This window comes from Bactrocera dorsalis, chromosome 2, assembly GCF_023373825.1.
Source record: "Bactrocera dorsalis isolate Fly_Bdor chromosome 2, ASM2337382v1, whole genome shotgun sequence".
NCBI classification, from domain to species: domain Eukaryota; kingdom Metazoa; phylum Arthropoda; class Insecta; order Diptera; family Tephritidae; genus Bactrocera; species Bactrocera dorsalis.
In genome coordinates this window covers 85352012-85365552 of record NC_064304.1, presented here as the reverse complement: position 1 = coordinate 85365552, position 13541 = coordinate 85352012, and the positions used below count along the sequence as shown (strand labels likewise).

The 13541-nt window shown below is 38.0% G+C and overlaps 2 protein-coding genes across 6 annotated transcripts in view; one reads left to right on the top strand and one right to left on the bottom strand.

Annotated features, from left to right (window-relative positions):
- The window catches only part of LOC105228567 (zinc finger protein rotund), a 190122-nt gene that overhangs the window by 125969 nt on the left and 50612 nt on the right, over positions 1-13541 (bottom strand). For 4 of the 5 annotated variants that reach the window (XM_049449172.1, XM_049449174.1, XM_049449170.1 and 1 more), the window contains one exon: positions 5669-5764. The exons of the other annotated variant lie outside the window; for it this stretch is intronic. In XM_049449172.1, coding sequence (XP_049305129.1) covers positions 5669-5764 — 96 coding nt within the window. The remainder of the gene's footprint in view (positions 1-5668; positions 5765-13541) is intronic. 5 annotated transcript variants of the gene reach the window in all.
- LOC105228512 (low-density lipoprotein receptor) lies at positions 2512-3779 on the top strand. Its single transcript, XM_011208367.3, has 2 exons — positions 2512-2669; positions 3247-3779. Exons 1-2 carry the CDS (start codon positions 2618-2620, stop codon positions 3615-3617), a joined length of 423 nt encoding a protein of 140 aa, XP_011206669.1. The 5' UTR covers positions 2512-2617; the 3' UTR covers positions 3618-3779.

Below are 13541 nucleotides of genomic sequence, written 5' to 3'. Positions count from 1 at the left end.
TATATCCAAAAAGAGTGGCCAAAAAGAACAGACTATGTACCTAATCAGAAAAGTGTGTCCAATCTTCGTCTTGTTGAACCCTAGAATATTGTATTGCCACCCCTTCATATAAAATTAGGCTTAATGAAAAATTTTGTAAAAGCAATGGATAAAACGGGAGAAGGTTTTCAATACCTTAAAAGTATATTTCCGAGACTTAGTGATGCGAAATTAAAAGAAGGGATTTTTGTGGGGCCGGACATACGACGAGTTATGAAGGATCAAAACTTTGTCTCTAAACTAAATACGCTAGAAAAAAAAGCATGGCTTTCATTTGTTGAGGTTGTAAAAAATTTTTTGGGTAACACCAAATCACCCGATTATGAAGAACTCATATCAAGCCTATTGACGGATTTTCAGGCTTTAGGGTGTAACATGTCCCTGAAAATACATTTCCTACATTCGCACTTGGATTTCTTTCCTCCCAATTTAGGTGCAGTCAGTGATGAACATGGGGAGAGATTTCACCAAGACATATTGAGTATGGAGAAAAGGTATCAAGGCAAATGGACTCCTAGCATGCTGGCAGACTATTGCTGGATATGTTTACGTGATAATCCTGACTACCAATACAGCAGAAGTTGAAAAAAGTACAAGAAAATATAAATTGAGGGATAAAAATTTGTAATATTCAATATATTTTTTGCAAAAACTTTACTTTTATTTTTCTCTTAACCTGGACCTAGCAATTTTTTTTTTTATATTCAAATTATATATGTACCTTATCAAAGCAACATAAAAAAACAAGTTTGGTTTCAGAGCAGAAAAAAAATGTCAAAATTGTCGGCTAGTGTTATCAGAGGAATTTTTAAAAACAATATGCATTACATCATCGTGTTTCTCAACTTTTCGTTTTATGGAGTCAATCGATGTGTGCACTGAGCGGCTCATATTATGTTGAACCCCATTGGTTGTATAAGTACCACAATGATACTATAAGTTAATAATTTACTAAATTTAATTGTAATCCATTAATTTTCATCTAATAATGTATGTATTTTGAACTGTTTCGTAACAGTTTTAATATAAATTTTAGCCAACGCTTGAAAGTACTTTATCGGCATTGTTTCTTGCGATAGTAGAAAATCTTCGTTTACAACCGAGTTCAGCCTTTGCTTACGTGTACTTCATTTTTTATGGTTTAGCGTTTTTAATATTCTACGAGAGCATAAACAATATGAGAGCAAACACCATGTAGCGCAGCAGATCTCTAATTAAAATATTCATTCTGTCAAAAAAATTCCCGGAAATCGTAATTAAATTGCCTGGGTAGGTCGGTCCTTAATTTCTATGGCAAATATGAGCGCGATCTGTCAACTAATTTGTTTACAATAACTGCTTAAGTACTTAATACCTCAGTAGTAGAAAACTATGGATAAAAATATCGTACAAAGAATTTGTTTCAAATTTTTTATTTCTAATTTCGTCTGCGAAATCAATGCGAATGTTGAAGGTCGCTAGCGGTAAATCAGTTTTATTAAAAACCTTCAAAGGCTGTCTCTGGTTGAATACATGCCTCTTTCTGGACGATCTTCGACCTATTAAACTGATGAAAATATTAAAAAAGTGAAGGATGTGGTGTTAGAAAAACGTCAGCCAAGTGTTGGAGAGATGGCAAGATAGCTCGACATTTCTCGTGAGTCCGTTTAAAAGGTATGATACGCCTTCTTGCTCGACTCGCCCTGATAAAGCTGGATTTTTTCAAAAAGAGTTCCGTAAACAGATCTCTTTGCACATGCTTGATCGTGCTAATTTCGATCCCACACCAAAACCGCACAAACATCAAAGTGATGCTCATTTTTTTCGATAATTGTGGTTTGGTGCATCATGAGTTTGTTCCGGAAGGTCGGACGGTCAATAAGGAATTATATTTGGAGAACATATAGTATGTCGAAAACGGCAACGGCATTGTAAAAGAACAATTTATTGATGTTATACGATGATAATGGACCATCGCATCGGGCCACGATTGTGACGGAATTTAAAGCCAATAACTCAATGAATACCATCGATCAACCACCTTATTCACCAGATTTGGCTCCTTTTGATTTTTTCTTGTATTCGCTGAAGGAGATGAAAATCTGTTTATGAAAAGTGTTTCGAGGACTGGATAGATCATTGGCGTAAGTGTATTTCATCTGATGGCTTTGAGTGCGGCAAAATAAATGTTGGTGTATAATTAAATATTTTGCGTTTTATTTACAATTTCTGAGCAACTTTTTGCCACAATAATGTAGTTTGTCCCGGTCTTCTGAGGCTTTCCTGTACTTCAATCAATAATTCCTGACCTAACTAGAGTGTGGTTGTAATAGGATACCTCTTCGAACCTTTTACAGAAATGAATTTTACTAGTTTCTTATATGCCACAGGAATTTGGCCGATATACTTCTCAAATGGGAATTGTCGAACCACCCTCATCTGCGTACATGGTGTTTGAAGAAAGAGCCACTTCTCAAAGCATCTTTAAGCATTTCATTGCGCTAAAGCTTTAATCAGTAGTCAATTATAGAGGAACGCGAGCAGTTGCTACGGAATAAATCAACTTCTGTGAACTACATACATACATATATACAGAAATATGCGTTTCGTGATTTTTGTGCTTATCTGCTATGTTGCCTTAGCAATAGAGGGTATGTGAAAAATCTACTGCCGTCCACACTTTGCGACGGCAATATTATATATTTAATCGTTATAGTACCTGTGTTAAGAAATTGGAATTTTAACACAAGTGTAAATTGTTCTGTTACTATTAATATCTGTGTACAGTTCAGAACACTTTGAAAGAAAAACTGTTACAGTGACGGTGAAATAAAAACTACTTTTCTAGATCTTTATGCGAATAGTTCAATTTCACTTTGTACGATGTTTCACCATGCTCATAGCCTTATGAATGTCTTAAAATAATCGTTCTCAAAGCATTGATATTTATGCTAAAGAAACATTTATGTATACATGAGAATTTCTCGGAATCTCTCACGTTTGCGATAGCGCACTCAAGATTGTATGAGTCAACTTATGTATGTGTGTGGATACTGCAGATTAAACCGGACGACAATTTTTGCTACTTATATGCAAATAAAAATGTATATTTTAAATACCTTAACAACATGCAATGCTGAGTACAAATATTTTCTTGACATAACGTTATTTTATAAAATGTGCCGGAGTTTCAAACCGATTTTCAGCTTCTTTTCTACTTATTTTCAGCTGATGACTATGAAGATTGCGAGGGATCACTATGTAAAAATGGTGAATGCATTGATGATCTGGACTGGTGTAATGGGTCTGTAGAGTGTTCAGATGGATCTGATGAAATGGATTGTAAAGCCACATTATGCTCATATGGAGCTTTTAAATGTCACTATGGCGCTTGTATACCGGCTGAAAAAGTTTGCGATAAAGAATTCGATTGCTTGGATGGCAGTGATGAAGCGTTTCAAAATTGTGAACCTCCTACGTTTTGTAAACCCAATAAATTCCAATGTGGAAATGGCGGATGCGTAGATTTAAGCAAAAAATGTGATGGCAAATTCGATTGTCCCGATCAATCTGACGAATATCCGCCCTTGTGTGGCTAAATGCCGTCATTTAAGTCTTTCCTAAACTATATTTTCAACTCATTTTAAAAGTTAGTCGCGAAAGTGAATATCAAAGGAAACAAACAAACATTTTCTCTTTATGCGAGCAGTGTAACTCTTCATATATGTATTATTTTAATATAAATATGTGAAAAACATAAATCTTGAATTTTTCTTAGTTCATGAGAACTGAATCCTATCCCTAAATTTTACAGTAACTAAAGCTGATCGAGATATATATAGTGTTAAAAAAGGTGATTCCTTTCGAAGTTTCTTACTCCTTTAAAGAAAAAAACATCGAAACTTTAAATTTAATGGGGAATAGTCTAAAAGTCCAATTTTGAATGACTTCTTCGAGCATTTCGACGGGTAACTGGCGAATGCAACGCGTGTTGTTTTGCTCGAAGGCATGAATCGACGTGAGATTGTCCGCATAGATTTTAGACTTTACATATTCCTACAGGAAAAAGTTAAAGGGTGTGATATCATACGATCTTGGTGGCCAATCGACCGGACCAAAACGTGAAATTATCTGCTCACCAAAGTATTCTCTCAACAAATCCATTGATTGATGCGATATGTGGGAAGTGGCGCCGTTTTGTTGAAACCAAAAGGAGCCGAGATCACCAGCTTCAATTTCAGACATCAAATAGTCGGTTAACATGGCGCGATAATGGCCATCATTGACGACTACCTTCTCACCGGCTACATTTTTGAAAAAAAATGGATCGATGATTCCACCGTCCCACAAACCACACCAAACCTTTGTTTTTTTCTGGATAACATCGCATCTCTTTAATTTCTTCATTTCCTAGGTGCGGCAATTTTTCTATATATATACTATATACACATATATACGCTTTGTGCCAGAGATAGGTCGCAGTGGTAAACATAATTTGGCTCGAAAACGTCGAATATTCTTGGGGCTTTTCAAGAGCTTACAGAGGGAAACGATTTCACTTGGGAAGGTCAAGCGGCTTCAGTTCTTGCACGGACTGTATGTTCTACGCTTTCAATTTAAGATCTCGTCGTAAAATGCGTCATGTCGTTCCACACCTCAGTCCGACTTGCTGCGAACGTGCCGAATCGACTCTCCACGGTCTTCGTTTACACTGTCATCTACGTCTGCCATATTTTTTTCACTGCGTGCTAGACGTAGTCTATTCGGTCGAATATTATCCAATAATGAATGCTGGGTCTCAAGATGGGTGATGGTGTTGCGAATATTGTTGTGAATAGTAGTCGGCTCAGTAAGCCGATTATGTTGACTTTAAGTGGAGCGAAACGCCCGAAAGAGATTCCTTACAAAACGTGAATTTTCGTAATAAAGTTGAACGATTTGTGAACGTTGTTCGTCGTGTATTTCCATGATGAAATGCCAAACAATCTTGTAACATGACAGAAAAAAACAAAAACCTATTGAAACAAGTTTCTCTACTTGAATCATATATAAGTTGACATCATGATGAGAAGATTTGAAATCCGGACGACTGTTCAATTCAATTTCTTGTATGGAAAACTTTCACATTTGACAATGTATCTTCATAAAAGTTGGCACAGGTTATTTTCTAATATAATAATGAAATAATGAAGAAATTGTTCAGATCGGTTAAGTATAGCATATAGCTGCTATACAAACTGAACGATCGGAATCTAGTGCTGGTATGGAAAACTTTCGCATTTAATGCTTTATCTTCACGTAATTTGACATGGATTACTGCTTATGGTAAAATTTCCGAAAAATCTCCGAAAAAATCGTTCAGATCGGTTAAATAGAGCATATAGCTGCCATACAAACTGAACACATAGTTACTAAAAGAAATGCACCTGTGAATGGTATATTAGCTTCGGAGCAGCCGAAGTTAACGTTTTTTTTCTTGTTTTTTAATATTTTTGCTTTTAACTTTTCAAAAACGATGACTAATTCAATATTAGGGAATGTGAGCAAACTTAGATTTCACGACACAATGCTGAGCTCAATAGTGAAATCAGCTAAGTTCGATATCGAAAAATTTTGTTTACTATACGTTAATAAATATGTATGTATGTACCTCATATCCTTGCTTGATGGCTGACATGTGGCTACGAGTTGCCGCCGCTGATGGCCATCCGTTATAATCGGCAATTTCCTTACTATGTTGTCCACACTTTGTTAGCATAAATTATAATGCAAAGATGGAAGGAGTCAGAGAAAGAGAAAAAGAGCGAGAAACAATACACAATTAGTTATGGATAAGTGTACAATAAAGTAATTGAAAGGAAAATATATTAGACTCGGTTACATGTGTACATATACTCGTATACTAGGAATCACAAGGAAATACAAAAATAAAATTAACGACAATCTTCAACAGAAGAGAGAAAATAAAGTACTGAAAACTGTATTAGATGATCGGGATTTGAGTATGTGATGCGAGTAAAATGTTAAAAGAAAATACACTCTATCCACCATACAAATAATACTAATTTAAAGAATATCTCCTTGTCCGTCTATTAGCTTTCTCCATTTAGTTTCGTATTTTGTCAAAAGACGTCGTTGCAGTCGTATATCTCCAGTGCTACCAATCACATTGTGTCATACAATATATGTATATTGTTGGAAAGGTGAGATTTTAAGCTTCATTCAATCAAAATTAAATTCGGTGAAGTTGAAAAAAGTTACAGCTGTTCAAAAACAAGTGATAATAATAAAGAAATTTGCTATATAGTATTTTGAAATTTTTGTATAAAAAAGGGAAGTATGCCACAAGCCTCCAATGAAATGTATGAAGTTTACGGAGACGATGCTGTATCAGTTCGTGCACCACAACAATGGTTCGCAATTGCTATTCGAACTTCTTCACGGCCGGACAATGGAATGTCCACTTTATATAGTCCCCCACCATTAAATTCTATGCTGAATCCCCCCTGACTTGGAAAAATATAATTCAAAAAATATACGTCAATTCCATAGCGTGCCATTCTTAACTCTATTAATTTGACCTTTGACCGCCTAAATGTATGCTGACTATTGAGTTAGTGTGGTTTGAAAACGAAGCAATCAAATGTTAGCCACCTAATTGCTCAATTCTCCAAAACAATTTATTGAGTAACTTTTTGTAATGCCGTCTAGTTTCTTTTTTCTTGAATGCATTCCTATTTGAAAAGCGAACTTTTTGTTGACCGCAAACGCGGCCACAGACATTGAACACCGCGGGTCGCAATCGCCACTTCTTTTGTGTTGCATTGCCTTTTAAAAATTCTAGAACACCAGTTGCTATTAAATGTCTATTACTAAAAACCAGTTGTAGGCAAACAAAAACGCGCACGGAAAAATTTAGAAAAAACGCTGAAAGTGAAAATCCAACATTCAAATCGCCAAAAAGTATGCAAACAAATGCCGATAACCTAGAAAATAGAGCGAAGCGACGCAAAAACTTCTAATTGTAAAAAAATCTAATAAAATATAATAAAAAAGATTGCACGTGCATTCCAGGGCCGGCTGCCAAAAGCAAAGAAAAACATATAAAACTAGAAAACAACAAAAAGTGTAAAAAGTGCAAAAGCAAGAACAAAATCCATTGCAGCGCTAGTACATTTTGACGGCCAATCTAAGCGCAAATGTCAAATAGAAAATAGAAAATAAAAAGTGGCGACATGCCCGGCTTGTAGCACGACTAAATGACTGACTGAGCGCGCCAGCGGTTAGCTAGGCGGAAATGAATAACAGTATTTTTTCTAAATCGCGCCAAATTGATTCGTGAGTATTACGTGTGGGCGTGTGTGTATGCGTACGGCTTTTATATGACTGACTGGACAACACTTGCGGCTGGGCAAACATTTTTTAGGATTTGCATATTTTGTGTCTTTTATTGGCCAATTTTTTACTATTTGCGATATTTGTCCAATATTTTTTTGCCTATCACTTCTCGCTCAAGCGCTTCAAATGGCCTAGAAAATATAGAAAACGGTGGTCTTTATTATCTCTTTGCAGTTGGTAACCGTTGCCTAATTGCCGCTTGCTTTTGAAAAAGTTAGTTGAAGGTTACCACTGTACTTTTATTTTTCGTGACTATGCAGTGTTATGTGTTTTTTTGAAATTACTTACATATTTTTACGAATAGATTTTATTTTTGTCACTGTCCGTTGAACACGCGTGGCGAGACCTACTGTTGATCCACTTAAGCAACAGGTTGATTCGATTTATAACTTTCATGCACATAAGCAAATATTGTTGAAGAAGTTATTGTTTGAGGCATGGGACATATTTTTGCTCATTAGAGCCTGTAATCCAAATCTGTTAACGGAGAGGCGGAAATTCCTTAAGGCCTTCAAGACTCTGTGCGGTGAGTCTGTCGTGGACGCTAAAAGGGGCACGATGCAGACTCTGCTGCTCCTAACAAAAGAATTTAGCGGAAAACGAGTTAGGTATAGTCAAAGAAGAACACACGGAGTCTTCTAGTGACGTTGAAATCATTGAGCAAGGTGAATGTTAATCGTGACCAGAGCTTGTGCATAGACTTCTAAAATAATATACCGAGCTATTGAGCGACTCTCAAGAAAATGTCCAATAGAAGTTTCAGTGTGGCTGCTTGCGGACGGGCATGCTTTCGACCTACATATTTATTGGCAACTGCTTTAGAATATAACTGTATGATGGTTGCCTTTGAGAACTGTGCAAGCTCACCTTATAAAATATAAGGGTAGTCATTTTCCGCCTTGTCATTAATTCATGTCAGGAAAAGAACAACTTCTTAAAAGGATATACCCTTTAACACAACGTATCTGCTTGTAAAAGAGACAGTAAGTATGAGATCAGGTGGAGAAGGATCTGGCTGCAGTTGGTATTTCAAATTGCGGCCAAACTGCGAAAAGAAGAAACGACTAGCGTTACTTATTCATATTATTAACTCGGCTATAACCGTGTAAACGGTGTCTGCGCCAGTAAAGAAGAAGAAGAAGTACATAAATATGCTGCTCCTATCAATCCCACTCTTGGATCCATGCTAACAGGTCTGCGTTAATAAACTTAAGCTCGAGTTAGAGACAGTTTCGCTATCTCGACAACAGCAACAACCTTAAAATCCAGCAATTGGGCTTTTGGGTTTCCTCTTGTCGCAAATAAACCTAACTAAAACTTTATTATCGTTTATTAAAACTCAATTTAATAAACAATTTTTCGAAATCTTTATGTAGCTTTATGCCGTGAAAAAGGAAAGACGAACAAGTCAATCTATTCCGGTAATCTGTTATGCGACTCGTAATTTTGCAGTTCTGTAATCATACAGTACCATACGTTCCCGTTAAAAAGCAAAGAGCTTCCCTTGAGGAGGCATAGCAAGGAGTGTATTTCAAAATATTAACCGAAAATATGATTGTAGTCTGAAGGCGTCTGACTGCTTAAAAATGTTATTTATCGGACAACGTCGAACTGCACAACAAAGGAAGGGTCAACTCGGTAACACCAAAGGGGTTTTGTAAAACTATATTAATAATAGCGTCGAGATTATACTCAGAAGGAAATTATAAACTTTCGTTTGAAACTCTGCGGTGGGCGAATGGCTAAGTAAAGAAGTATGCAAAACTTCTTGGGTTTCAATAAAACCATATTCACGAAGCCAGTCATTCGGCAGCCTTGCAAAGTTTAAGCAAATCACGCGAACAAGAGCAACGCTGACATTAGTGAGCGCTGCAATAAGCGCCTGCAACAGCTCACCGAGATGACACTCACGCTAGCCATCAACAAAATAGCGGTAAAGACACCTCAAACCCAATAACAAAAGCAACGCATTTTCACACCACCCACTAGCACTACGCACACACTGCAGAAAAGGAAAAGAAAGGGTTATGGCGCTTCAAAATAGCAGAAAGGAATAAAATGGAAGCACTCCTGCAGAAGCTCAAAAACAACCAGCACAAAATTAAATAATTAAAACAGAAACGAAAAATCGAGGAATTGTGTGCAGCTCAGCAAAAAAGTGCCGCCGTGGTAGTCGATTTTGCGCGCTGTTTTGCCGAATTGTGAAAAGCGGTGTTGGTGACCAAAAGGCGTAAGCCAAAACTTCTATGCACGAGGTGTGCTTGTATGTGGGCGCGTGCGTCTATGCATTTTTTAGCTATTTTTTCGGTTTGTTTTCTTGCAAACACAAAAATGTTATGAGAAAAAACGCTTTGAAAAGTGGTTGGGAAAAAATGCCGCGAAAAAAGAAGCTGCCGTGAAGCGTCAGCTCGCACTCAATGTACGGCGGCCAGTGGTCAGTATACGTAATGGAAAAAAGGCTTCCACTTTGTTGCTGCCTTTTATGCTGCGTCTTCCTGCACCGATGCCGCACTATGGCACTACTTCCCACTTCTGATAAACAAAACAGCAGCAAAACACAGAGAAATGAGAGACAAGCGCCACAGCAAATCGGCTGATTTTTACACGTTCGTTGTTTTTGTGTCGAAACCCTTAGCCGCCTTAGTTGCAGCAACAACGCATCCTACTTCAGCGCGCTTTTGACCAACACTTCATGCAATTTTTACGATTTTTCTACACATTTTTTGTGCTCGTTTTTAATTTCCTCACAGCCCGCTCTTATCCTTTTGCCGACCATTACAGCCGCAGCTTGCATGCGCACGAGACAGCGACCCGTATCAACGCTAAGCCGATGCCTTTCGTTGTACCCTTGCTTGCCACACACACACTTACTATATACATGCATGTATGTCTGTGTTGGTTGCCTCCTCCTCAACCGGCCGCTGTTCTTCTAGTGCACATGGTGACTAACACATTGACTTCGGTGTTGGCCGTTAGCGCGGTCAAGGAGGCGGCTGCGAAATAGAGAGTTAGGCGGAGTGGCAATAGCAGCATTCGCGCAAAGCGAAGAGCGCAAAATCAGAAAAAAATTAAGCAAACTACAAAACACACATTTTTTTACACAACGCGCGTCGTTTGCAATTTCTTCCGAACCCTTTGCATTGCCGAGCAATACTTTGTGTGAGGTTGCTGAAGAGGCTGCGAACGGGGATGTAACTGAGTTGTAAGGTTGTAAGCCGCAAAAGATAGCTGCAATGCGTAGGGTTGGGGTAGGCGACGTTGTAACTGTATCAGCGGCCGATTCGTAACTATGTTACCAGTGGACTTCACCACTCCTATCTTCTTCTTTCAACGCGCAAAGGGCCGCCTTAGCCAGCGGACTAGTCTTTGGCACTTTGCTGTTATATATTTATTTATTTAACCCAGGGCTAATATTGTAAAATGCGGCAAGCAGTGAATAATGAATCACACCAATGAACTCAATTACCTCGTCACACGTCTTGTTTGCCCGAGAACTTCAAATTAATTATATTAATATCTTAAATCTAAAATTATTTCTTCGCGTGCAGCTCCGAGCGTATGTACAGGCATTAACATTTCAAGGCTTAATGACTTGCTTGGACCTGGAACCCTTTTTTTTTTTTTTTTTTAAATGCCTTCGCAACATGTAGCGATCGTCATGCGACGTGAGTGATGTAAGCACTAAAAACTCCTCCACCTGGAGCCGCTTTCACTTAACTTAAAGCAAGGTTTCCAAAATGGACCTATTGCGGTTCAGTTTCTACTCTCCCTACGTTTTGGGTTTATTTTTTAGTCAGCATCAAGATATTTGGCTTAACTTTTATTGATTCGACTTCTCCGGGCCGGAAAATGGAGCTATCGTCATCTGCCTAATCAAGTAGAACTTCGAAACTCCTTTTGGATTCCAAACAAGTTCATCTCAGTTCCTTCACCACATGCGCGCAGTAGGAAAGTATGTATTAATTTCGTCCAATCGCGATCGATTAAAATTTGGTTTGCGAATATTTTATTGTTCCTGATTTTATATTTGGAGCCTTATAGAAAATTATATAAAATGTATTAAAAGAATACAGTCAGACGATGTCAACATTTATATCTTAGCAACGGATCGGATCCACGTCTTCGGTAGGCTTCATAATTTAAAAAACGGGTTGAACATTCCGGTCGAAGAGATAGAAACAAATTTCAATACTCTCTCAGAACAGCAAATTTGCTGCATAAACATGTACTTGGATACCAATCTGCAAGTCTTATGTTGGGTTAATGTTCGCATCGAGTCTAGTTTTGTTGGTCACACTATAGCCTTATTTTCCATTACACTTTAATTTTACGGCTTACTCCCCACGCCAGCGCCAACGGTTCCATTGGAATAGAGGCAGCATTCTACACAGGCCCGCTCATTTCATTTCATTACCGCGTTGCAGCCGTGAAAGTAAAACAAAACTTTCTCTAAACCCCACATTTATTGCGTTTTCATGCCACCCACATCACACCGCGCCGAGTGGCTCCCGACTAACCACCACTTTCGTAGCCGCGTTGCTTTGTTGGAGAGCTGTGTCCTTTCGCCATTAATTTGCACCTCACTCTTTCTGGTTACATCACAAACCTTTTTTTGTTTTTGCCTTTCCGCCACGGCGACCCGTGTACACCTCCTTCCACAGCTGTTTGCGGGAAGGCAAACCTTTTTTTGCGTTTGATGAACAATTTTTTCGCATTTCTTTTAGAAAATTTTTGTGTTTTGCTCATCGAGCATTCACTTTTTGCGCGCGTCCAACGCTCCATACCATGCATTTTCATTCATTTGGATTTTTTTCTCGCTTAAAAACACCAAGATTCTTTGCTCGTTTTTTATGATTTTTGTTGCAAGTGTTTTTTGTTAGCATTTTCGTTGGCAACGCTAACATTTTTTTGCCTGTCTGGTTCTATTGATTTTTTCCAGCAGCGGCAACAACATTTTTTTAATGAACGCAATACAAAAACAAAAATTGCTAGAATTGTGCATGCAACAACAGAAGTGGCAGCAACACGCAGTTACACACCCACACACGCACACATTTATAAATTGCCAAAGCAAACACGCAGCACGCTCGACATGTGCATATATCCACAACAACAACAACAAAAGCAAACCTTTTGCCAATGCAAGCCTGTCAGCTGACAGCAACAAAAACAAAAAAAACGGCTGTTTTGCCGCCACTTCCACTAACACATCCTATTGTTGCTGTTGTTGTTGTTATATGCCATTCTATAGGTTTGAGGTTAGAATTTGGATTTTTTGTCGCCCACTCCGTGACACATCGTGTGCGCTCTTTCTCGTCCTCTCTTTCGCTCTGTCCTCGGTGAGGGATGTCACCGTCTTTCTCTTCGGACTACCACAACACTTTATTTGCATTTGCACAAAAGTTTTGTGAAAAATTCAACGAAAACAAAAATTTAACACATTCAGCACTTTAATGTATTGGAAATTGGCGGTTTTGCGGCCTCCCGCTACCCACAGTGGATCAGGCGCATATTTCGCGGCAGTTGGCTAATGTAGTTATTATTTTTGAATCTTTTTGGAAGCTGTAGAATTTCAGTACAGCCCAGTACAGCAATTGGAGCTTTCTGGAAATAACGGTTTCAGAAAATGTTCCTGTTTTGCCTCATAAAGCCGCGAATTAACGTATGTGTACCATATTTAAATGCTGTCATTGCAATTTCCAGAATAAGAAGCTCCGTAAGGCGGTACCAAATCGTTTGATTTACAAAATTATGCATTTAATGTGTTATAAATGTCTCTCATCAATTATGCGAAATTAGTTTTAGCAAAAGCTCGGTTTACCTCAACTTAGTAATCCTGAAAAAAATCACACAATATAGGAAGATAGGTGTTAAACACCAGCGAGAAGAAAGGATAAAGGTTTTGATTACCTTTGAGCATGGAAATCGCATAAATGGAGATTATATATCTAGTTCCCCCATACTATTTAGTACAACAATCAGAGCCTTTGAACATTTGATGTTTCAATATGAGTGAATGTAACGGTAAAACAAAGAAAGAGCTTTTCGTAGCCACTCAAAAATCAAAGACTGTGAGGGAATTGTCATAATCTCTTAATAAATCATTCCTATTCCTATATCTTTCT

Bases quoted from the DNA above. Each gene is read 5' to 3' on its own strand.
- LOC105228512 (XM_011208367.3), top strand. From the start codon at position 2,618: ATGCGTTTCGTGATTTTTGTGCTTATCTGCTATGTTGCCTTAGCAATA. The intron at 2,670-3,246 runs GTATGTGAAAAA...ACTTATTTTCAG, and splicing joins TGTTGCCTTAGCAATAGAGG to CTGATGACTATGAAGATTGC.